The following is a 27554-nucleotide window of genomic DNA, read 5'->3' as shown; positions in this document are numbered from 1 at the left end:
CAATCAATTTAACTTTATTTATTTGTTTTCCTTTTAATTATTTACTTTTATTTTTGTTATTACCTGCTTAGAAATGGAAAAACGGAACGATCGCGCTATTTACAATCTTTTCATGTACATGACACTTTTTGACCGGGTTTTTGCAAAGACCCGTGACACTCAAACGGTTAAATATATATCGCTGAAAAAACTTCTCTGTTGTTTACGAATAATTCTGCAACAAGGTAAAATGAGCAGGAAGGAACCAATTTCTTGAATAATTGAATTGATAGAGCTATCTGTTGATCTACCTGTTTTATTATTTAAGTTTACGTGAATTACTTCTTCTCAATATTTTCCTATATAAATGTTTCCGCGTGTTTTCACCATTCCAATTATTTCTATTAAATGTCTTAATATACTATTTAAATTATTATACATTTGAAGAGAAATCACACTTACATCGACGAACAAAGCTATTTTATTTCATAATATATAGTATAATATTAAATATCAAATTTTATGGTTTTATTGTATGAAATCAAGTGGTGAGAGTCACCTCTCAAGTGCAAAGGGTTAAAATCGTGCCCAGAAACGCAGTATTTTTTTTAATTGTTTGTTACTGCGATAGGGAATTGAGCGTCAGTTAAATGTTTGGAGGTGAAAGTTATTAAATTTTACCACAGTAAACGCGAACATGTTTTGACTTGTTCAGATCGTGAAAAATTGTATACAAAATTCGGAAGACCCTAAGATTCAGCGACCGCGCGATCATTGGAAGGAACTGCGCCTTCTCCACGCAGTGTGGTGCACGTGGTCAGAACGAACGGCGGAATAATTAATTCCCGCGGCTGTCCTTTTTTTTCGGCGAACGGCTGCGGCGCAACGACACGTGAGAAACTGAAACATCGCGAGGAGATGCTGCGCAGTCAGTCGAACACAACTGGCAGACCGGTTCCATGCTCGTTCGCGTGCGATAAACGCTAATACGAGGCCGACAGGCTCGTCTCCTGTGTGCTACGTCAATGGGAGCCTCTTCGCGTTTCCGACTCGAGGAACAACCGACTTGTTCCTCGCCCACGTGTCCGACCATTATCGCTGTTCGATCCTATCTGCATAGAGACTCGATGACGGTGTGCGATTCGCCGGCGAAATGTTATAATCGGGACACGTTTATTTTTTATCGTCCGTTAGAATGTTTCCGAAGGAGTGCTTTAGCTTGTTACCCGAGAACCAATGGGATCTTTTTCTCTTTCGTACGATTTCTCCTATCTAATAACAGCTTGGAAATTCGAAAACAGACTTGAAATTTGTAGCTTTCCATATGTGGAGTGGTATAGATTTCTCGTCGATTACTTTTGCTTGTGTTCAATAATGTGATGACGTCTGTGAGAAATGAATTACCCTTATTGTTTGAGTAAAGTGAAACGAGTATCTAGATGGTTCCATAACAATCATAAAATCTCTATACTTCATGACAAGTTCTTCTTTCGAAAAGTGCGCGTTCTAATTACGAAAAAGTTGAGACGAACTTCGAGCAAACGAAGCTATTAGCTTTTAACACTAGAACTACCGAGCAGTTGAACGGATTTTTAAGCATTCTTTTACAGAAACTATAGAAGTGCGTTGATTAAGATGTCGGTTAAGTTAGATTTTAATTTGTATATTAATAAATCAACTATTTTAATAATTTCTTGAAAAAGTGTTTATATGTTTTCAATTAGTATGAAATAATAAATGAGGTGTAGATCATTTTGACCCATCTGGTAGTTCTAGTGTTAACGCGCGTGCGTCATAAATGGTAGTTGCTGATTCGAACTTCGCGAATTGCATAGTCCCCGCTCAGTGGAGTGTTCTCTCGGTTGATAATTGTGTTCGAACGAAACATTTAATTAACAGAGAAAATTACCAAGTGTCGAACGCACTGTCGACGCTATCCGCAATTCGGATGGCGATGCGCTGCATCGCCAATGGCCCGGGAGTCGCCGGTGAAACTCAGGATATTCCTGTTACAATGAGCGGCGAACAGATAAATTGCTCGTTGAAACAAAACGGTCTTGTCATCTCTCAAGGTTGAGTGGGTGCGAGCCTCGGATCATGGATCGGCGCTTTTGAGCGTGGACAGCACTTTGTTGCGCGTCACTGTTGCCCCGCAAAAACGCACGGCCGATACGGTCAACGTTCTGCGTTCAGATCGGTCATGTTTATTTTCAACTCGGTTAACGTCTAGGGATTAGACGTTTTAAAGGATGGAAGTTTAGAGTATTACCTTACTATGGTTCAAAATTAGATGGCAACTGTCATACTTTAATTAACACTTTTGCCCTGAATGGCACATATAGGCAACTTGCCATGAATATTTTAACTCGTTCCCCTATGATTTCTTTTTGAACTGTGAACGATCTAACTACTTTGTTATTAATAGTTTATTAAAAATAAGAGAAAATTTCAGTCTGGGAAAGACCAGTCGAATTAATTGAATAAATTGAATATTCTTTTATACAAATTACAAGAATATAATTGTGAAATTTGAAATAATTTCTCAAGAAGGCATTCTTATCTTTTTACTAATTATACAAGAAGAAATCGGAAATAGATAGTTTTGATCGGTCTGGTAACTCTACTGTTAAATGACACATTACATGCACTTGTTAGGCGATTCACTGACTCATATTACATTGTGTTCTACTAATATCGATCACTTCACTAACAGCTTTCATACACATGCGATATCCAAGTAGCTCGTAACTTCAAACACTTAATGTAATGAGCGATAACGGCGAAATAATGATATGTAACGTTAAGTGCAACATCATGGGAAACTTTATTAGATTCGATCACGTTAATAATTTCTCTGATAACAAGACGGCGTTAATTTTAACAATAATTAAAATATAACTATATGATTATAACCTTAAGGAACTATTTAAATGACAAAAGGGTTATAACAATGCTTATTTAGAAAATTTAAGTAACAACAAACTTTAAAGTATTACTTATATAGGCATTAGGCTTGTGGCCATTCAGACATTTTAATCTATTAAAGTAACTATTGAAACATTCAAACGTAAAAGCATTAAAAGTTTTTATTAATTTTTTATTAAAAGTTGAATTCTTTCAATTCTTATATCTGTATTCGCTGAAAATACGATTAAATTTTCTAGGATCCTTTTATACATAAACTGTAGATACCTCATCGTCTCATTTGCGTATTATAAAATCCCCAAATGTTTTCCGTTCAGGGGAATTGTCGGAAGGATTAAAGAGAAACACGGGGCTAATGTAATTTCCTATACGAGGCGATTTATTCCTCCGTCGGGGAAGTAGGACGCGTTTCCATTTTCCGCATTCATAAATCCGCGATCCGAACTCGAAACGACGGGCTCATATTCAACCGGGAGGATACATGCTCTGCGCGGAATTAATTAACGGGAACGCGTGGGCGTTAACAAGCCCCGGTGTGCATTTGACATCAGCACTCGTTAATCGGTACCATTAACAATCGATAAGAATCGGCGGTGGCTGCAGTGGCGGCAGCGACGCACGGCGGCGTTGCTTTCCCTCTTCGCGTTATCGTCTTATAATATCTACGTTTCGTGATCAGCTGGCCTAGCCTCGGTTCAGCCATAACGTAATCCGGTGATATAGAATCTGAGACCGCGGTCTAACTATTAATTAAAGCCCTTCCGCTTTGCGGAGGAGGCACCGGCCGTTAGTTCACCTACGCGAAGAAAGTGATGATTTAAGAACGTGTGTTCTGTGATCCCTTCGAGAACTTTCGAACCGGTATTTCTAATGGTTCGTTTGATACTGCGATACCGTTCGAGTTTATAATCGAGTTTTTTTTAATGTTTCGAATACATCGGAGAAAGTATATTAATTGAATCGCGTATCGGTATTCTGTTGTTTCGAACGATCGTGCCTCAAGGACATGGAATGCAAGGCAATACAGTGGAATAATGTGAACTTTTATTGTCACTATTTTGAAGAAGCTTTAAACGATGGAGAATGGCAAGTAGATTATTTCATCGACTATTATAATAGATCCACTGATCACGATTTCAACTTTAATCGTTTAAATTGGATGCCGAGTATTAATTAAAGGAAGGAGAGTTAAGAATATAAAAATCGATGAAAAGACTGGCTTTCATATAACATTGAATAAGGGTAATCAATCGGAAAAGTGCAGTTGGAGTTACGGAGAACCTGTCTAACCTTTGAAACGAAATCCGTATTTGAAATCTTTAAGTAATCTACTTGAACAGAAAATTATCGAGGAAATTTTAAACGCGGAGCGCAAAAGGGATACACGAATTTATCACTTCAATCTTCATCAATATCCTTGCTTGTAACGCAAACTAAACTACACCTTTTGCGGATAATCAATTTTATGGAAATAGAAGAAATAATTTTGTATGACTTTCTATAAAAATTAAAAAATTCATTTTCTGGGTGACTTGCCGAATTAACCAAATTTTATTAGATCTACCAAATGCAAGAGAAGTTTAAGCAATCCTTCCGAACCATTTTCAATTTTCATTTTTACCGTATTAAACCTTTCATCCCTGAATATGTATTTTTTCTCCTAGAGTGAAAGAAATAAGATAAGCACTGATAACAATAACAACAACAACAACAACAACAACAACAACAACAACAACTAGCATTAAGTTGTCAGCCATAAACAAAGAACCCCATGTGGTACAATTTCTCTTCACCTTAACCCCTTGCCATACGATTGAATTTCGTAGAGGCATTCGTTACAACAATTTATTGGTAATAATGCACTAACAAAAGAAAACATTCCATTCTCTTTCTATGTCTAGATTTAATATAAACCATACAGATTGCTAACAAGAACAATAACATTTTATTTAAACTTAACACAACCCAATAACATTTATGTTTGTTAAAACTTTGACTGCCATGTAAACACTCATCAAAACTCCCATGTACTCGAAACAGTTTTCTTCATTAACCAGAAACTGAGAAGTCAAGATTATTCTCAATAATTGTTCCACTATCTTTCTTATATCTCATATATCCAACAAAAGAATCAAGAAAATTAATATCCAAGTTTCTGTGAAAAATAGTGTCATCCGAATTCGGGCGACGTGGCAGTCAGAGTGTGAAGTTATATTAGAAATCTTCGTCTCGAGTCTGACACGATATTCTAAGGCAAGGGGTTAAGGAGCTTCCTAGTTTTCCGGTAATTTAAAATGTTCGTGGTATGTACCTGTGTATACCACTCGGGACGAAAGAGTTAAGGAAATCCTTTCGACTGCATAGGATTTTTATGCGTGTTCATTCGACAATCAACGCGCTATCAAAATCGAAATTCAAACCAAATTAAAACTCATCCAATGGAAAGTTGAAAATCCACGATCAGTAGTGGGAGCTCCAATATCAGGTTCACAGCGAAACGTTCGACGAGACGAAAATTCCATTTTTATAAAAGATACGTGCACGATTATATCGGTTATCCGTGCACGTTACCGGCAGTCAGCTCGCCGAATATGATCGTTCGAGCGAATGTTGGATAGAAAAGAAATTCGGTAACGTAAGGACGAATCGTAGTAAGACCAACTACCCCAAAGATCGTCTTATATGACCTCATCGGGCCTCCTTCCAATATCCACGATCTGCCAAACGCAGAGACCCTCTCCTTGTCCGATTTTTCTACCCCAAACCACTCCTGCTTCATCTCCTTCCTTTATTTTCCTTTCCTCTTCCATTCTGCCTTCTTTTACGACGTTCGTCGTCCCTGTCCCATCTAAACGATTACTGCATCGATTTTAACCTTGGCTTTGGGGATTTATTATAGTTTGGCCCCGTTCCTCTACCAACGTTTGGAATCTCCGGAGAAACGCATTTTCTTGAAGAAATAATTTCTTTTCGTCGGATAGACGATGAATGAGAGATATAGCTATTATCCAAATATCGTACTATAAAGAGAAATCTAAGGGAAATATGAAATTATCGTGTTTGACAATTTTAATCGTCATTGAAGAGATTATTATATTTTAAGAGACATCATCGAATGTATGCTTCAGGATGTTTAATGTGAAATTATAATTTTACATTGAATCTACTTTTATTCAAGAAATTCATCACTCATCAGTGCTTCAATTTTGTAACAAGCGCGTTATTGAATTACAACTTCTGAATAAAATATCATTTTCACTTGAAAATCTTTTTTTAATCAGGACACTGCGATTTCGATGAAGCTTATGTGAGACGTTGTTCTCAAGAACATATTTCACACGTATTTTTTCGTATCAAGCAACATTTATTTTGAAGGAGTGGAAATACCCCTCAAAATGAGGATTGAAAGTATATTTTACAATATCCCTGAAACCAAAAGAAAGGTAAATCGTTTATTTTAGTATAAAAAATATACTATTAACCCTGAACTTTGAGGGTGTTTGTACCCTTTCAACGTGGATTTTCCTTTATATGAAAAAATACTTGTGAAATGTTTTCATGAGAACTATGTTTTACATAAGTTTTATCAGAATCGGCGTATGCTGCTTGGAAGGAGTCCCATGTTAGTTGAAATGTTGAAATATAAAAATGATTGTTTTGATGTCGGATATTTGTTACAGAAATCTGTGATATTATAATTATCAAGTGAAACTCCTAATTCTAAATAAGTGAATACGAGGAAAAACTCGTAGCAAAATAGGCGTATAAAACCTGATACCTATTAAATCAGTATTGAGGTGACGAACAGTGGTTACTCTTCCCATATTACAACACGCCATCCAGTTTACCACACGTTCAGCAGGTAAAGTCTGCAATTTAGAAGATTGCAGGGACACTGTCCCTATACATGGCACATCTGTTAGGGTCACCTAAATGTTCGATGTATTTATGACACGCCAATTGCTATCGGTGGTATAGTTCTACTACTGCAGGTGGTCTCGAGAAACGAGAAGTTTCACAGCATTAGTCCTAAATGTATTTAGTTTATTTTCTTCAAATAAAGATTTTAGTTTGTTTAATATTCGCAGGCAATTATTAAAGCTAAGCGAATACCATCGAACAGAAATTGATTACGAACGTCATCTAGCTAACAATACAATAGAAAAATTTCACTATTGAATAATTGCTGCTTATGAACACCAGAAAAAAAATTCTTGAAATAGTCAACGCTTTAAAGCAAAGTACGTTAATACATCTAAATGTAATATATTTTAACTGCAATCGCTAGAAGCGATAGAAATTAAAAGCTAGCAATCAAAAGCAATTCGTATTAAAAATATTTGACGAGTGTGAAGGACGATTTTAATTCCTTGCCTTATAATAACGTGTCAAACTCATGATGAAAATTTCAAAGCGAATTCGACAAATCTAAGCGTTACTTATTAATTTCTCACATAAATTAACTATTACTTGCCTCTTATTAATCTCTAACTTTTACAGTAAATGTAGACACAAAGTAAGTATAAAATTCGTTTAATTTTCTACTAAGTTATTAACGACATAGTTGTTCTATCAAGTACATCTTCTTGTAAAAATTATAAAGGTATATTTGTTTTAATTTCCGTTGATAGTCTACATATTAGGTAAGAGAAGCTATTAATTTTCAAAGTACTTTCAAATATTTAACGTATTTATAATATCAGTAATAGCAAAATAAGAAGATTAAAACCAGTCATTCGGACTACTAATTCTATTGTTAACTTTTATGCAATCGCTTGAAAAGAACTGTAACTACAACCTCTTCCATTATCTTCAACTGAATTCATTCAATTAATTTGTTTAAAAACTTTGTTTTATTAAAACAAGAACCGTATTCGATGAATTGCAAATAATCCCACTTCAAGACATACCAAAGAACAAAAGAGAGGATTAACAGAATGAAAGGCAATACGTTGCTAAGTGAAAAGTGGGATAACTTCCCATTGTGACACTCGCCGCAATTGTTTTTCGATGAAAATATGTTTCAATATTTCAGGCGAAACCGGGGCTATCGGCAAATAGCAGCTCATCAAGAAACGGTCTTGAAACCACGGTCGGCAATTAAATTCCACAGCGTCGGATCCAAAGTCTCGACAGACGTAAGCAACCGATAACCACCGCGCTTGCCTCTAACGAGGAATCGGAGGTGCGCGTTGCAGCAACCCAGGCGGGCCGGGCCGGGCCGCAGGATCGTTTCTGGTGTTCGGGATATTTTACACCCTCGGTCAGTCTTCCCTCTCTTCTTCTCTTCTCTGTCTCTCTTTCCTTCGCTTGTTATTACTAGACGTTAATCTCGACAGAGCGACACGACAGGCCATGCGATTCAAGAAGCCTACCCTCGTTACAGTAGCATTTTAGCGTTCAGGTCGATAATAGAAACGTTCGGCGAGGGTTGTTAGGAACGTGACGCGATGTCAATTCTGAAACCCACGTCTCGTTGTTTCGAGCACGGGCGGAGGGCGCGAATGAAAGGAAATGTATGGTACGGTTTCGCGTGACTAACCTAGTGGAATCTAACAAACGAATTTATCAAACCGTGCGGATGGAACCGAGGTCAATTGTATATTGCTGAAATGTACTACGAACACTTTGCATACCGTTGTGTTTTTAGATGGATTGCTGGTGTATAATTTGCTTACTGAAGCCAGTGTTAGCTAGTAAGCTGCGCAATATTAATTAAAAACTTGAGAAGTGCTATAGTTCTCTTTGACACAAATAAATTTTTGTTTTATAAGGTTAATTTTTCGGAGACTCGATATTATTTGATAATTACGGCGAATAAAGAGATTTATCCATCTAATTATACTAGGAATATATTATTATTCTGTAACAAAGTACTACCGTACATGCTAACACGTCCACTGTATTCTGCTCGTATAATAATAAATTTGAAAAAACGAATACATACATTCGATTAACACTAGAACTACCAAGCAATCAAATTGCCTTTTCCATTTTATTCTGTAGAATCCCCAATAGTGCAACTATTGGATTGGTTAGCGATTCAGTTTGTGTATTGCTAAATCAATGTCCCTAGTAATTTCTCAGAGGAGCATCTGTTATCTATTGAAAAACGGGAAATAAAGGAATTAGAAATGGGCCATTTTGACCCATCCGGTAGTTCTAGTGTTGTGGAAATACCTAGAAGCTTCGATTTACCGTCAAAATATGTTTCAGATTTAAAGCAATATATATAATCGAAATCGATATATCTGAAGCGAGTTCCGTGACGATAGTTCGTAAGCCTGCTATCCCGCGAATATAAAAAATTTAATCCTATTGGGGGAAGTGTGATGCAGAAAGGAAGAGATAAGCACCCCCCAAAAAGTTTAGCAGCGGTCCGAGATAATTCTACTTCTGATGTCGATTAGCCCTCATTCGGCGCGCAACCCAAACTCGTTTCGCTCTCAATTGGCAGTGATCGGTGCAGCTGCACGTGAATATCATCATCAGAGTGTCAATAGATACAGGAGGCAACGGCAACGGCGGTGGCGGCAGCAGTAGTTGCAACCCTGACTCGACCACGCGATGCCTTATTATGTAAATTTAATGACGTCGACGATTCGATGCACGCGCGGCCGTCCGTTCCCATGGACGTGAACGCGCCTGCGTGTGACCGAAGCTTAAGCTTTCCGCCGGGAACACCTGATAAACCGCGCGACATTTGGAAATGTCAGCCTGATAAATACCGGCGGCTTCTACGAATTTCTTACAAGAAAGGGAACCCGTGAGTGGAGACAGTTGTGTTACAACACTGCAGAATTTTTTGATACCGGGGTCAACGACATACAAGAGATTTCGCGGAAAGATAATGGATTGCGAGTGTATTCAATTTCGAATACAGATTCATCGTCACTAAGAAAAAGTGTACAAGGTGTTCGCGATAATTTGTAGCGTCGGTTTTTCTCGTAAACGGTAAACATTAGGAAAAAACCGAAAATGAGAAAGTTGTAGTATATTTTACTAGCAATATGATAGCGTGTCGAAATTCTTTTGTATTTTTAATATTTTCTAGAAACAAAGGTGACCTTCATTTTTTTGAACACCAGAACTATCAGATGGATCTCATTGGATTTTAGAAGAACGTGTCGAAGTATTACTATTTTCTTCAATGTTTATAAACTTGTATGAAATACTAGTGTTCGGAAATACTTATTTTCGTAATATACAATATTTGTGTATGTAGTGAGTTTGTAAATGAACTATTATGGAGAATATTTATTCAAAGTTCTATGCGGAATATTAGAGGCTTCGTATAAACGTTACCTGGTTTTAGAAATCCAGTTAACGATACAAACAGCGAATTCTTTAAATGGGATAGCCTCGTGCTGTAGTGATTATTAAATATCAATAATATAGCTGATGTAATGAGATTTATGTAATCGTCTGAAATATATTTGAAAACATTGCCACGTACTTTACCACTATCTTTCGTAATATATGATTAATGAGAAACAATAAGATGGAAATATTGAAAGCTCAATATCGTTAATGCGAATCAATTTACAGAGAACAATCATTTATTTCAAAAGGACATGAATATAACACTTGATAAATATCAGAGTTTTCTGGTATGATCAATTTTTCAACATTTTTATCAAGCTAAAACATTGTTTCTGTCTGTAACTTTCCAAATGGACGAATTCTAATCGAAAAGTCATTCAATATTTCTCCAACTTTATTCCGAAAACGAAGGTGTGCGGCTTTTGTTCCCTTCGGACCAATCGTGGCGACCGGTCAACGCGACACTTTTAATCACCGGCTAAACGGAAGTTTCCCTTCCACGGAGTTCTTAAAACCGGTGAATGTGTTGCTCCGGGAAAATCGATCCGCGCTCGAAATAGAGAGGAGGCTTTTATCACGCGAACGGAGCAGGCCGATCGCTGGATAAGCCGAGATTTCGTGGTGGTAATCGATACACGCGGTCTAGAGCCTCGGCGCATGAATTTACACGGGGATAAATTTAGCGTATAGCGATTTGCATGCGCTGCGGTGATAAGTGCCGTGGCTGTTGGAGGAAAATACGCGCGCCCCCGTCGCGATGCGTCCTTCCCTTCTTAATTGCCACCACGGTCTCTCGAACTTTCATCGCTACACCTGATGACGTTATGATTTATTAAGTCGCAACGCGGTTAAAACGTTTTAAAGACCGCTGGAATAACCAGATTTCGAAGACAAAAAATGAAGAGTACGACGTTGCGTGTCCACTTGAAATTGTTGGTTCAACTCGTAAATAACTGCGCTCGCGGACGTTGAAGAATGGTTATTTAACAATGAAAGTACTGAAGTACATACTGCGGTTATTAAATTTGAATGATAAGATGTTAAGTAATTTGAACCGTCGAATCGAATGAAATAGAAATACACTCCACTAGACAGTTGTTCTGAAAAACCTATTAAACAATCTCTTGTTGGTAGTGGGCAATTTCGAGTTTTAGAGAGAATCTGGCATAACCTTCTGTGCTGTTATATTGAATGAGGTTGCTAGTGAAGATTTCCGTTTGCATTTTATAAGTGGTATTAATACCACAAGTATTTTTATGGTATTTCTTACCGGTTCATTAAAAGCTTTCGTTACTCAAATTTTATAATTAGAACCTTCATTACGATAAGTAAGCTTCTTTGATTGTGACATGAAAAAGAAGGTATTGGAAAATTACGTTAAATGTATTATATTTTAATGTCAAACACTAAGTTGAACCTAATATTAATAATGATAAATAATGTAAAAATTCAATTTCTAGATAATACTGTTTTGGTACGTTTAATATTTACATGAATGTCAATGTAACAGTTTTCAGTTTCAACCGTTCGAAATCTTCCAGAATTTCGCACGAATTCGCCTCTCCTGTTTCGACGCATGAAAAATTTCTACACGTCACGATTTGGAAAATGTCAGCGTGACAAATACGTTCGGCGTGATAATGCAGTTGCGTGACACCACCTTGCTGCTCCAAAGGGATGTTTTCTTCATTCTACTTCTTTTTTTTCTAGGTTAGCGTGGGTGCAATCAATTTCAGTCAAAAATATCCGTTTTATTCTTTCCTAGGCGCGGCACGTTCCTTGCTACACTATTTTTGACGACGCTTGAGTGTGCCATTTGATCCGTGAATAAACACTTGAAACAACCCCCGCATTATTTCAGAAATATTATTACATTTGTCGACTAAACGAGAGAAGGACCGTAAAGAAGCAAACTTTTCAATCCGTCAATAAACCGAAATGAATTTCTTTAATTGCTTCGTGTTGTTCAACGAATACCAAACGTGCTTTCTCCGAAAACACAGATATATTACAGTAAGACGGAAGAATTATTTCAATAAATCTTCAGTTCTATTTCCATTGTTCCATTCAAATAAAAATCCATTCACTTTTAATTTTGTTAAACATCAAATATTGAATTTTAAATGTATCGTTAATTAACTTACTTTAACTTTTTAATTTTATTTTTCACTTTATTTTGCTACTATTCATGCTTGATACAAAATATAAAACAATAAAGAAAAACTATTGTAATAAAATAACATATAAATCTTCCCCTTGTTGAAATTCCCCTCATATTCCTACTAAAATTGATTTCCAGATATCGATGCATTTTATTTTAAAAGGCTAGCCGATAATAACAAAACCAACTAAAAATAATTTATTTCAAATCCAATTGTACCACCAAATCAATTCCCATCGGTATCGAATCCCCGTTGAGATAAATTTTTATTATAATTCGCGCAAACTCGTTTCCCGGTCACGAAGGAAAAACAAATCCGATTCATTCAATGCAATAATGATCGACGGCAGAAATAAAAAAAAAAAAGAAAACTCCCAATCAACAACCCCCATCACGGGGTACCGCAGACAGTCGATTCTGATCGAACAATAAACCGTGAAAAGAGAATTACGCAAGGTAAAAAGAAGTCTCGCGCGCGGGCAGAATGATCGTTCGACAATGGCCGGTCGCCGATTGTTCCGAATATGGATCGTCACGTATAATTTCTACGCGGAATCGCGGTTACCAGAAAAATCCGTCCAGCATTCTTCCGTGGAGGATCGATGGTCGAAAGAAATTGGCGCGAATGCCGCGCCGGGGAAGAGAAAATCCTGCACGTTTGGCCGACCGCACGGACTGGTTCCGGCCGGAGAAAAACTACACAAGAAGAACCAGCGGCGGCAAGGGAAGAATACCACCCACCTCGACCACCACCGTAGCAATACGTGTACTCGTTATAGTCCATGGACGGCCTCTTGAGTAATCCCTCGCTAGGCACCAGGTCCAGCAACGCCGTGGGATCGCACATCGAGCCGAACTTTCCGTGATCTCCCTTCGTCATTGAACGAATACCATCTTCCCCTTAATCCTCTCACCGTGAAAACGCCGAGGAACCGACGACGGACACAGTTCGCAGGAAATATTCTATAGCGGCAGGGATTCGAAAGCGGACAAACGATCCTTCCGGTCTCGACTTCAAAGGGTTGATCGGCGACGTCGATGGATAGCGTCTGCGTACGACAAAGTACACACGAAACTCTCTCTCCTCCGCGAGTCCGAAATTAAACTTGGTCGCGTGTTCCCAGTGAAATACGATCGACCGTGGAAAGTTGTCCACCGGAATTGCCCGGGTACACCTGTTCTAAGCGCACCCTCTAGCCACTTTTGGGGCTGAGAGCAAAAAAGGGCAAGAAAAATCCTCCGTGGTTTTCCTTCGATGAACCGACCGATTGATTTAATCACGCGGATACGGAAAGTTCTTTCCAGCGTCGATGAATATCCCGGACATTTGCATTGGATACTCCGACCGGCCGTGAGGACGGATTTGCACGTAAACGGGTTGCGAAAACTCGACAGACACTACCGACTAACGGCAACTTTTTCGATCCGGTTGTTACGGTGTCTTCAAGCTATAGGGGGAAGAGATTGACGGCTTATCACCGGACACGTAACATCACCGGGGTTAATCAACAAATCACTCACTAGCTCATCCCCTAAGTAACCACGACGACGGACACCAACTTCGAAACAGCGATTCGTCACAAATCAAAACTGTCGCGCAGCAATCCGGGCCCAATCGCAGCTCCTTGCCGCGTTATCGCTCCGATAAGGGTTGAGTATTCGCTCCAGCGAAAGTTCAGCTGATCGATAGCAACCCCCGGAGGTAACCGTGTTTCTATCCGTTCTGCTCCGAAATCTCACTTCGGCTATCCACCAACGTTAATCACACACGATGATACACAAATCAGAGCACATTCGTGACCAAGTTCATTCAAGAATCCTCGGTACTAGATTCGCCGAAATCACTCGATGTACTATCCAGCGACGTTGACCCGCAACGTCGATCACGAGTGTCACGTGGATCCAGCGGGAACTCAAGTGTCCAATCAACGGTGCATCGAACGCGATCAATTAAAGAAAATAAACGTCGCGCAATGTTGCGTCTGTAGAATCGGGTAGACACGAATTCAAGGGAACTTCCCTCGTAACTGTGTCGACCCTGTCGCGTATCAAGTAAAAGACGAACCGCACGCTTGCGCGGTTACTGACAGACTGAGGATACAGAGCAAGCCGATGACTCCCGACACTGTGGCGGATGGAGCCGAAAGAAGAGTGGGGAGTAAACGAGCGGCAGGGAGATCTTTCGGGTAGGGGTGCTCGTGTAGGGCCGACCGTTCGGGGGCGTACGAAAAGGGTAGGGAAACGAAAGAGGGGAGGACAACAGCCGGTCCTCGCCGATCACGGGAACCACTGCTTCGCTGATGCTGCGGTGAATAGCATCGAAGGACGCGTCACGTTTTTGTTTCCGGCGTCGTCTTCATTTATCGATGCTTCTTTTATTCGAGTATAATTGAACACGGTTATCTCGCAACATTAAATCATATGGCTGTGTGAAGTGCGCGGTTAGTTTGTTATCTCGTGAAAACGAATTGTGTTCGAGGGTGATCTTTTCTTTTAATCTATATGGATAGTTTAGTATGATATGAAATGTGAATATCTTTGAAGTGTTGAAGTGTTGGCAGGAATGTTTCGTTGTTCAGGATTTTGAAGCGGTTAAATAGTGCGGTTAGATAGTTTTGAGAAAAGATTGTAGGATGGATTTGTTAAGTTTGGATTCAATGAAGTAGAGGGAATTATTGTATGAATGAGAGGGAAATTAAATGGATAAGTGGCAATGGAAATATTAAAGTGGAACATTGTTTGAAATAATATTCTAATGATATATAAAGATTTATATTTTCGGAGTAAAAGTATTTCTTTTCGTTAATCAATGTTTACAAATGGTTTCCCTTTACGGCGAGTAGAATGAAAACACTGAGAATTCATTTGTTTGTACACGTTCCTTTATAGATTTCTTGAATTTATGGCAATGTTTATCTGTCCTCATAGAGAGTCGTAACTTAATATTCTTCGATTATTTCTATGTTTCAAATGTTACGTAAATTATATGGATTAGATGAAATTATATTTTCAAATATTTTTATAATATTTTTTATGAAATGTGTTATTTTTGAGTGAACACGTGTTAGAAACATTGACTGTTGGATAACCCTCTGACATATTCGATTATTTCGAACATTTAAGATTGCACTGGAGTATGTGCTTTATCAGAACTTACATTTTAAGGCACAAATATTATTTTTCAAATAGTTTTATATCAATAATTATTGTACGACAATTATTTTGTACTTTTATATTGACAGTTATTTTTTATGTTTCATTTCGTTTTATTTTCATTCGAAATCTTTCGATTCGAATTTATAAGAATCTTAGCCGCGAACGATTTCGATGAACGATCACGATGTTTTGCGAATGTATTCGTGACGGGTGAAAGTTCAAAGCGTTCGTAATCTCTCAATACCGAGCTGTTGCGTGAATCTTCATGATTCAATTTTTTTTTTCCATACTATTGGAACACGAATTCTTTCCGTGAGGGGCCAGTTGTTTTTGTAAGAGTAAATTTTACTCAGACCCGTTTGAACGTGGAACGATCGGTTGACTCGTTTCAAAACATCGCCGCAGCGCGTGCGATAAATCGGCCCGTCACGAAAGTATTTTTGTAAAATCTAACCCTGCGTATGGAACGTTAACACGTTGAATGCTGCACCATTTTATAAAGTAAAATACACAAAATGGAAAAAATATGATATTGAATCATTTAATTGAATTGCATTATTATTATTGCACGTTCTTCTAGTTGAATGTCACGAAATTAGGTAACATTATTTGTAATATAGAAATGTTTCCAAATAATCGTCGTTTCATTGAGTGAACTATAGTAATTCAATTTGGTTGGGGTCACCGGTGACCCCCACGGTATTCAGCGTGTTAAAAATAAATTATGTTTTGGAATGTCAATTAAGACCTTTGGAATGTTAATTAGAAACGAAGAATAACTGTGTTGGTTCTTATTATAGCCTACTTTCTATACATCCTCTGCAAATCTTTCAGTGATGTAGCAATGAAAATTATATTTATGAATTGTTTTAATTTTATGATCACGTGATTAAAAACTGTACAGAATACAGGGTTTCTATAAGTTGCAAGAAAATTCATTTTAACAATAGAAAGGTTTCAATGCGTTAAACGTACTATTTATGATGATTTTATATGTATATTTATAGAACATGTATATATAAGTATGTATGTAGCGTGTATCTGTATAAAACTTAATAATAATAATTCTTTCAATTTTTGAACGATTTAAATTTAGTAGTTTAAACCTGTTTCTGTTTATTTTATGTTTTTATCATATACTCAAAAGATTAATCTGATAATAAATAAAATATTTAACAACTACAATAGATAAATTTATCACAAGTAATTTACATACATAAAATCATGTAAAGAATCAAAAATCATTTTGATACTGACGTGATTTTATTCAGTGCGTGGGCTACAGTTGCTGAAGACTAGCGACATCTATATTACGTTTTGTGTCGTGCAGCTTACAAGCCAATGTTTCTTGTTTCTATCCTTCCATTCATATCACAGTTCCTTCCAACAACGTTAGTAAATAATAAAATTTATTTTTGAAAAGCAATATAACAATAAATAATTCATGGATATAAATTAATGTTTTAAGGTTTTCACAATTATCTTAATAACAACTAGTTCGTTACAGAGAATGGCAAAAAGAATGTCATATACATATTTTGAATGCATATGATGTGTATTATGTTAATGGGAACAAGAAGAACAAAGAGTACGTGAGCTTAAAATTCACATTTCATGTTGTTTTCGGTTCATAGGTGAAATTTATGTCACTGTTATCTTCTCTTCAATATCTTCGAAAGATTTGAATAACGTATTCAATTAAAACATATTTCATTGACTGTCGTAAATAAATATATTATATTCATTCAACGAAACTGATGACCTATTTATGCTATGAAAAATAAAAACTTGTTTTTATATGCGGCAGTATCAATTTTTTGATAAGATATCGATAACTATCGGCTATTCAAATTTTAGCATATTTTTGTTATATTTTCCATCTTTTATGTAAACTTGACGAAGGAGAACAGAAAATATCAATATGGATTCCCTTCTTTTTGACCAAAACCGGTTCCTTTTATATCCTTCAATTTAATATAAATTCCATCTAATCTTTAGCGTTGGTTCAACAGATAATCTGAGGTTCTGTTCCAAAAATTCGTTTTCTCATTATTTATAGTAGATACTTTTAATACTTAAGACATTTTCAAGGAATCATTTAGTATTATAACATTATCCATTATGTAAAAAAATATATTATTTAATCCAATTTATGTAATGTCACCAATGATGCTTGTAGTGTGTAAATATGATTACAAAACAAAAGACTTTCAAATAAATCTACTTTAACAAAAAAAAGTACTTTTCAATCGTTAATCCTCATACACTCGTTCAATTATATTGTCTGACATAATTATTGATCTTATATAATTTCAATACTGTTGATGTATAATTAACACAAAAGTTTTATTTTGATCCGAATAGAAACTCCCCATTCATAAACAGTATTTCCATTGAATTAGCTTCCTCAATAACGTTATTCGCAACTTATCACCGATAACCGAAGAATTATTAACGTCATTTGCCTAGTCTTGCGTTTCGCCAGTTCTTGACAAAGCGTTCTTCTTATTTTTAGCGAGTGGAAGCCTTTATCAAGTGGTTGCTGGTTGATAGTGTCCAGCGCGACTCATCTTCTATTTTTGTCGATTTTCCTTTCCCTTTGTTGCGAGCAGCCGACTTCTTTCAATATTTCCAGCGAGTTTACCCCATTCATGGAATTTACAGTCAACTTAATGCCTCCGTAATACATCGCGAATGCCACGAGGGAGGGAGAAAGAGATGAAGAGATGGAGAGAGAGTTAACCAGTCAATGGCTAGTATAACGAGATTCGAATGGACCACAGGCAACTTTGGTGCGCGCTTGTGAACAGTCACCAACAGGAAACGTATTTATAAACAATACCGTTGCACTCACCTTTCTTTGCTAATTGTTCAACGTGCATAGAACATTAAATGTTTTAGAACTTAGTTATAGATTTAACTATTATCCAGACTGGATCATTTTTTAACAAACTTTTGCTCCTTTTAATCCTTTAGTTATATGCATTTTTTGGTGGTATGAAATTAACTGTAAACAGATTGGTAAACTGGCCGAAGTTAATGTGTATAATAGTAAAAAACAAAACAAGACTAAAATGATTTATTTCATTGTGGAACTCAAAACGACGACTCTTTAGATTTCGTCATCATTTGTAAGTTTTTCTTATTTTATAGACTTCGAGTTTTTATAAATTTAGAAGCTTTTGATTTGCTAAATCTTATAAACACAGTACTGATCTTACTTTGTATACTGATGAAATAAGTTTGTTTTATATGTTGATGTTTCTCTTGTAATGCAATTACTCTTCAGTATATATTATTATTTACGAGATACTCTATATACGTTTCTGTTCATAAATTACAAACATCTTTAGTCTTCAACGAGTTCCCTTCCTGAAGGATTTCATTATAAATCATGCCTAAGGGAATTCCATCTAACATGTAGTTTCGTTAATGAAACAAGAAGATATATACAGAACATTTTCATGTATCTGAATATTCATCCGAGTTCTACTTCTATCTTATTCCTGCCGTACCACTTTTTTTTCACGTGTTACCTTTCGTCGTATTCATTATTCTATCCAATATTGTTCAATTAACAATGTTAGAAAATTGAGGATCGAAATATTTAATTCGCATATTGCTTTATCGAATAAATATGTACATGTGAGTGTGTTCATTCGAGTTTAATAACTCGTACGCAATTTTGTACGTAATATACGTAAAAGTGAAAATTGAAAATAATAATATAGTCATAATATTCACAACACACGCACTTCACACATTCGTTATATCAAGTTGAATAAATTTAGCATACTTGTAATCCGTGAATATATTAATTTCATATTTATTATAAGAAGCAAAGAATACAAAATTTCAAAGTGCTGTTTGTATATATAAATATTAGTAACTTTATACTAAAGATTTTTTACTTGAATAAACTTAACAACGGTATTAATAACATGATAACACGACTACATTCATGTGAAATATAAATATTTGTACCTATATTTGCATGAATAAATAAAATTTTAAACTTCAAAAAAAGCAGGTGAAATAATACGAAAATAACAAATACTTCTATAACAAAATTCTACTTTCAGCTTAAAATTCAAACAAATTACGATGCGCCGTAAAAGGAAACCTTCAGTAGTCAAAAATATAAATGCACTTTTATCGTTTAACAAGGCGTTTATGTAAAGCGTTAGTATATTTTCCCAATAAACAGACCATGAAACTTAATTGATACCTTGGAAACAACAGTAAAAGTCATACAAAATTGTTAGCATTAACAAAATACTAGTACCTATTGTAAAATATATTTCTATATTATAAAATTATGATATTCCTTTTGTGCAGTTTAGTTTTACAAATTTGTTTTGTTCGCTATTGAATAATAGTGTGCATAAACAAATAGAAATAAAATTAACAAAAAACTGCCAGACTGCAAAAAAAATTATTATCCTTTTTCCTAAGAACAGAATCCTGATTATATTAGACTCGGAGGGTCTCGAATAATCCATCATAGTGGTAGCCTCCAGACGATCAGAGCTTTCCAGGGGTTATTAAACGCAATTCTCTACTTGCAAGGATTTTTTTATCAGGAGGAATTACTGTCGGATTTTATAAATTACACGAGTGATCGGTGGGTTTTACCATTCGCTGAACTTGTTATCATCCTGACCCATTTACAATTATAATTATACGAGTCACTTCTCTCTATACCTAACCTTCGATTTACGCGAAAATCCGTTTCACGTGGATTCGTTTTACGCGAACGAAAATCGCGTAAATGGAGCCTGTCGATACAAGAGAAAACAAAATGTTGAAGAGAAAAACTGGTATAAGTTTTGGAAATACATATTTATTTCACATAGCTTAACAAAAGAGATAATAATAATGACATTTTTGGAAACGAAAGTATATTTTATTCGCTGTTACTAAATTCAGATCGCGCCTAAAATCTACCACGTAAATAGTGTTCCAATTTACAGCGTAAAAAAGGGGCTCGCGTGAAAAAAGTCGCGTAAATCGAGGATCAGGCGTATTTATTCGTTTCCAGTCTATGTGTCTCGGGCTAACGTTGTGGTAGGTAATTTAAATAAAGCAATTAGCTTGAATGGTAAAAAAATCATTGAGAAGTGAACAAGTGATCGGAAAAATGATATGAAAAATGTTTAAAGTATAAGTTGAATGATTTTGAAGAAAGGATAGAATGAAACATTTTTAATGACATTCCTTCTTGAATTTGTTGAAAGCCATCGCGTGTTTACACGAAAGCTCTTACATCTTAGCTCGTTATTTTAATTTTACAAGCTATAAAACTTCCCCATTTACTGAGTTATAAAAATAACATCAGAATGTTTTCCGTCTTAAAAAATTGGTTATCGGTAAAGAATTAAATTCAGTTTAGTATCTTCTTTTGCAATCAATAAGTTACACAAATATGTCTCAAAATTTGTATACACTTCTACAACTTTCAAGTGCTTTTTAATGTGTTTGATCAAAATTTTTCTTATACATTAAATGCATATAATCGTTATAACGTAAACTAATAAATTTAAAGATACACTCACAACCTAAGAGGAAAGTGAACAATTTTGAACAGACAAAATGACGGATTTAACGTCATTTTAAAATGGAGAAAATTGAATATGGGTTCATTGGAAATTATCTTTCTCAAATAGCCTTCATTCCATAGTATAAAAATCAATATCACAGACGATAGTAATGGAATACCCTACAACGATCTTTAGGTTACGTGAAAATGAGTTGGCTCTTGTACTTTTGAATCGGAAGGCTGGATCGTTCTGTCACGGTATAGCCATGACCGAGCAAAGTAGCAAGAAAAGGAATTGGGTCGTGCGAATGAAAATCGGTCAGCGGCTCTGTTCCCCAGAAAATTGAAAATTTTCCCGCAATCTCGCGATACAGTAGATACGAAATTGTTTTTTTTTGGCACGGTATTGAAACGGAAAATTTCGAGGATTTAGAGAACAAAGCCGTGGCATTAGTTTTAATCCATAGTAAAAAAATATCTTTTTGGATAGTCACTGTTATAGTAGAGTCCAATTTTATAATACATATCGTACTCTGTATCTCTCTACTTACACAATTTAACGATAGCTGACCATTTTGGTAGTGTTAATTTGTTTGCAGTGAATAGCGCATTTAATAAATTATAATTATAATCGTAAATATTTTGATATTAAATTTTGGATTAATTTTTATATAAACTGTGATTTCTGTCCATTATAATATGAAAAAATAAATACGACAGAAGGAATCGTTTCCAATAAATATTAAATATCCGTAAAGAGGGTTGTTTAAAATCGTACATTTTAATTCTTGCAAAGTTTCTGTGTATAATTTGTTTTTATTATAGAGTTAATGTTCAAATAGTTTACATATGTATAGATTAACGTATTTTTATTTAATATATAACAGCTAGAAAGTAGAAGTTCTACTTGTAAAACGTTAACGAAACATATATAAATGAATAGACTACAATCAAAGAAATTGGTAAATGTAATAACTCAGAAAATACTTGATTTCCGGTTGTTTAATTATAAATTCACTGTATTTTATCTTCTGCTTTATGTGAATATTTAACACAATTATATGCATTAGTTTGTTATTAATAAACAAAAATTGTTGAATAAGGTAAAATGTATAATATAAAAAAATATGAATTATTTTTTGTCACGACATAAATCTTTTATTATTTGCACAAACAAGGTTTTATTAATATATCGAAATGGACTGTTAGAATAAAGAGGTACATAAATAAATAAATTAACGAATCAAATGTCAAAATAACACTGTATTAATAAATGAAATAAAATAAAGCGAATCGAATTTCCCGAATTTAGTTTTCCAAAACGTTTGAACTTTTAAAAATACAGTAATTTTACTGGGAATAAAAATGTGTCGTGTACTCACATTTAATAGTATATTTATAATGTAGAGAAAACGAAATGATGAAATGAACATTAAATATCTCTCGCTGATCCTCAAGCATGGAGAAGGATTACAAATGGTCTGGAGTTTTATTTTGGATAATGAGGCCAGATGTTTAATATTCACAGACGAGAAGATGGATAAATGGGGTTATTTAAACGTATTAAGGAGTAATATCAAATACACTGCGGAGGAAAGTGGAATTTCAAACAATTTGAAGAAATTGTAAATTCTATGACAGCAATAATCGAAAATTTACTTTCAGTGTCAAAAAGAGTTCGTTATTATATAGCTATTTGAAGATAAGAGTAATATTTACATAGTTAATATATATATATCAATGTATTCAAACACATATACTATATAAAATGAATTAGAAAAAAGATTATATTAGAAATATAATATTATACACGAACGAAGGTTAAGAAACTCATTACAAGTAGTACAAAATGATATCTCCAAAAAATGATTAAAAACTGATTTCTAGTCAATGCTTAGATCATTGAAATGCCATTTAAATCCTTTTACCACGTATAACTAAGTACACGCAATAGTTTTTACCAATTAAAAATTATTATTTCAAAATACCATTACTCTACCCACTTCTCACAAATAAAATGTCAAACTTGCAACTGCCAAAAATTAAACAAAAACTCTTAACGTATTTGAACATAAATTATCCTAACCCTAACCTCACAACAAAATCAATTTACCGTTCCAAGCAACGCTCACGACACAAAGAAACACACCAGTAAACTCATCGCAGTAATTCAGCATCAGCCAGTGCAACCGCGAAAGTCGTTAATGCCCGAGTGCATCGATATAAGTCGAGTTTCCATCGACGCATCCCATGCACACGCCTCGAAGCGGCAGCAACGACTTTCGGTTACCGGGAGGACGTAAAAAAAAGGAGGAAAAAAAAAGAAGGGTAATCCTCGTATCTTGGACAAGTTAATGTCTTTATAGGAAGCTCGCTGGGAACACAGACGACCCTCTAGCTCGCGCTTAATCTCTTTAATCCACTATCGACTGTAAAATAGTGAGTTAAGCCAATAAAACTGTGAAGCACGGCCGCGCCGCGCGGGAGGTCCGGCCAAGTCGTGTGTGATGATGCTGAAGAGCAGCGGGCTCGGGACGCTGGAAAAAGGGTTGGGACGTTGGGAGGGGGGCAACCCCCGGGCCCCGTGGCATCTGCATACGAGAATGATGGTTCGTAAATTACGGAGCCCTGGGCAGTGACTCTTCTTCGTTGCACCGTGACCGAGGCCGCGCGCGGCTGTTGTCGGTCAGAGGGAGAATTCCTTCCTACGAAAAGTTTCTCGCACGCCTCGTGGCCAGAGGCTTGGATAAACACGCGTTCCGTGGGTATAATGTGCGAGCGCCGTGAATACGGGGCGAGAACTCCGAGTAATAATGGATCGTTCCGAAACGTTTCTTTCGAACCACCGCGCAGCACAGCGCAGCGGCTGTTCCTCCGGCCGGCCTCGCATGGGCCTGCCACGATGATTGTGGGATAACGCGGGCACTATACTCAACCGCCTTTTCTCGGGTACGCGGAAGTTCTTTGGTGCGATTGAGTCTTGACTTTTACAGATAATGCTGTAGGAGTTTCTTTTTGGTTTTGTTTTTTAGAGATGTCTGCAACTGGAGAAATAAAGCGGAGGGCTTCGGAGATATTTATAGTTTTGTATTTAAATTTGACTGAAAACAAAATGTCTAATACACAAGTTGAATGTATAAATTGAAAACCAAATATCTAATAAGCAAGTTGAAAGTATAGATTGAAAACAAAATAAGCTAAATATATGCATCGAAAGAAGTTATTTGTGAAATCTGTTCTTTTCAATAAAACTCTCATTCCTAGAAAATTAAATCAGGATGTCTGAATGCTGGATCCTTTTATCCTGTTCCATACAATGATGGACGAAGTTAAATTGATTTACCTCGCACTGACACGAGTCACCATACATCCCTTTAAAGATACAATGGACGAAAGAGTTAACATAACCAACGGCAGGTACAAGTTCCCGCGATCAGTTAAATGTTACCGTGTATAAGAAAATTGCATCTGTTTCTCCCTTCCTCTTCTGCTTCAACGAGCGAAATAAAATCAGTTTCTTAGAAGAATCAGGGGAGTAGACGTAATGTCTATGGTTGGGACGCGTTCCCCAGAATCACCGCGGAAGATAAATGAAATCGCAATGACCGGATCTATCAACGAATTCTCCGATGATCCATCTGTGTCCTCATCAACCCTTAACATTCTTCAGGTTTTGCTCCCGCGAACTTTACGCATTTGTTGTAATCGGCAAAGCTGACACACAACTGGAACGCGCTGAGAATCTTCCTCGAGGACTAACGAAACTTCCGTCGGCACGTCCTTGTCATGCTTCATAACTGTTAGCCTTGGTTAAACACGTGTTCGTTGTTCGCTGTTCGCTGCGCAAGAACACGGGGCCAAGTTTCGTGAATCTTGCCGGGGCAACTTGCTCCGTGAGCGTGCACGGATCAAAAAATGTTACGCATAGTTCTCTGGGGAAACAACCGTGCCAAATGGCCGTTGTTGAAGATTAATCGTGCAAATTTGAGTATTTGCCGCGCACCCGGTTTCTTTGAATGAATTCTAGTTAACCCTTTAATGCATTCGGTGGATATATTGGCTTTCGGGGAGACCGGGGACTATTATAGGGGCTTGAAAAACAAATTACCGGAATACAGATGAATTTAGATAAAATTAATTTAATCGTTGGCGCTAAGAGTTAAGTAATTATTTGACGATTCAGCCACGCGTGTTTATTAGGATTGGTACGCAATTTGCTTCCGCAGATGAACCGTATGCCCGTGTACGCAGTAACGATTGCTTATGGAAATTTATATTTATTGAAATAGCATCTAATTGAAATAATAATTACTAGGTTGCGGTTCATTATGGAAATTCTCATTTTTGTAGAATGTTTTATAAAGATCGGTATAGAAGAAAAATTGATGTGGCTGATTAAAAAATTTATGTTAGAAGTAATATAGAAATGTCATCAACGTTTATTAATTTAAAGGTATTCTTCAAATCTTTAATTTACAAATTTATAACTAACATAAGTGTAAAAAGATCAGATTAATCAGATTAATAATTTCAGTTTATGTAAATAGAAAAAATTCTCCGATTAAGTGTAATTTCTTTTGATATCATAATATATCTTTAGAAAATAGTTACGTGTCTAAATGTGTTAAGAAACCTTATTAAAATTAAAAGGTTAGATTTAACTTCAATTTAGGGATTTAATTTCGTTTTATCTACCGTATTTATCCGATGTATATTTTTACGTTGCTTAAAAAATTGCAATTTTGAGGTTCTTATGTTTGTACAACTTGCAACATAAGTTGATATAATTCGGCAGTTTTTGGAAAACTAGCGTAACGTATAATTACAGAATTGGAACCCTTCTTTCATTGAAGGAAACACGGGTAATCGATTGTATTATTGCTTTCAGCAAAGGGCATTGAATCGAACATCTGGTAGACGAAGATGCGTTGCTCTGTTCGCTGGATCGTTCACCCTTCGCGGCGCTACTTGCAAAGTCATGTCGAACCTGTTCGATGAACACAGCTAACTATTTTTCACTGGCATGACTGGTAAATGGAACGCGATGACGCGCGGAAAGTTACGAATCGGATTTGGATTGAACCTCCTGAACACAAGAAACATGTAGATACGCGATATTCTATTAAATATTGATTATAAATGTTTGCATAAATTTACATGTTTCTAGAACAATCAAAATCAGGAAAATATTGTAATAATATAATAAGGACCCTAATAAAACATCGTTAAACTTTTTCTACGTAAGACATTTGAAAGGACTCCGTATATATTTATGAGGAAAATATTAAAGTTACAATTTTGAAATGCTTAATATAGTATAGGCGAATAGAATACACTTTTATATATTCAAATACAACAATCCAAAATAACTGCGTTCATTATAATTAGTTAAAAAGTGTTTAAATAAAAATGAATCATTTAAGGACATTTTTTTATATAAACCTCTTTTGAAATAAATTATTGATGTGTAGTTAGTTTATTAAATGGCAATAAAAGTATATAAAAGGACCTACAAATATTGTATTGTCTAAAGAACTTATTACAGAGTTCCAATTAGGAACCGTGATATTTTATACTCACATTTTCACATTAAACTACTTAAAACTCTATTCAAACTTCCACTATATTAGTTGAATTATTTGGCTCTTTTTTACAATTAATTGGATTATTTCAGTGGCACAGAATAATAGTGCCACTATGTCTTAATTCTTGATATTTTTGTAAAATCTTCTTAGATTAATTAAATACTAATATTAATAATTAATAATAATAAATATTATCAATAACATTGCAAGAACATTTCACAAAACTATTTTTTCCCGAGGACTGAGAAACAGTAGTTAATATCAGAACTACCAGATGGGTCAAAATGACCCATTTCGTGTCACTTCTTTCGCAATTATGGAGTAGGCACAGTCGATTTATCGAGAAATTATTCAATAAATTGATTTGGATAACACACAAACTGGAATATAAGGAAATTGTACACTCAATAAATGTATTTTTATACATTTCCTAAGCAAATATAGTATAATCAATTTTACTGTTCGGTAGTTCTAGTGTTAATATCACTATTATTCAGAACCACTTATTTATTACTTGCATGAATAGTTTTTGAGTTCGAATGAAATTGCTGTACATTCAAACTCGAGGGACTGATTTATGCATTTTCTTACGAAAAAATGGCCGCAATCGCAAGAAATCTTACTACGGTTTCCCACCTCTTGGGGATATGCTGCCGTTCCTCCCCACCGTCGCCCTTGCGGCCGGTAAACCTCTTGACGGCGAAGGAATAGCCGGAACTGGCCGTACGGACTGAAATAAGGGACGACGAGCGTCGCAACCCGAGGGAAAACAATGTGAGATACGGGCAAACTCGACCGATAAGATCTTCTGTTTGTCGTGAGGAAAGGAAGTGTATTAAGGAAGTCAGGATCCCCAGCGCGACTACTAACCGAGAGTTGCACACTG

General features: G+C 35.9%; 1 protein-coding gene across 10 annotated transcripts in view; it reads right to left on the bottom strand.

Annotated features, from left to right (window-relative positions):
• Nucleotides 1-27554, bottom strand: part of Ten-m (teneurin transmembrane protein Ten-m) — an 887979-nt gene that overhangs the window by 44596 nt on the left and 815829 nt on the right. For 2 of the 10 annotated variants that reach the window (XM_031972874.2, XM_076367131.1), the window contains exon 1: nt 13130-14494. The exons of 7 other annotated variants lie outside the window; for them this stretch is intronic. In XM_031972874.2, the coding sequence (XP_031828734.1) occupies nt 13130-13268 (139 nt within the window). In that variant the 5' untranslated portion in view covers nt 13269-14494. Of the gene's footprint in view, nt 1-13129; nt 14495-27554 lie in introns of those variants that run through there. One more of the 10 variants, XM_031972878.2, reaches the window with a different exon arrangement.

This window comes from Nomia melanderi, chromosome 4, assembly GCF_051020985.1.
Source record: "Nomia melanderi isolate GNS246 chromosome 4, iyNomMela1, whole genome shotgun sequence".
Classification (NCBI taxonomy): domain Eukaryota; kingdom Metazoa; phylum Arthropoda; class Insecta; order Hymenoptera; family Halictidae; genus Nomia; species Nomia melanderi.
This window is presented reverse-complemented; position numbering and strand designations above follow the sequence as displayed.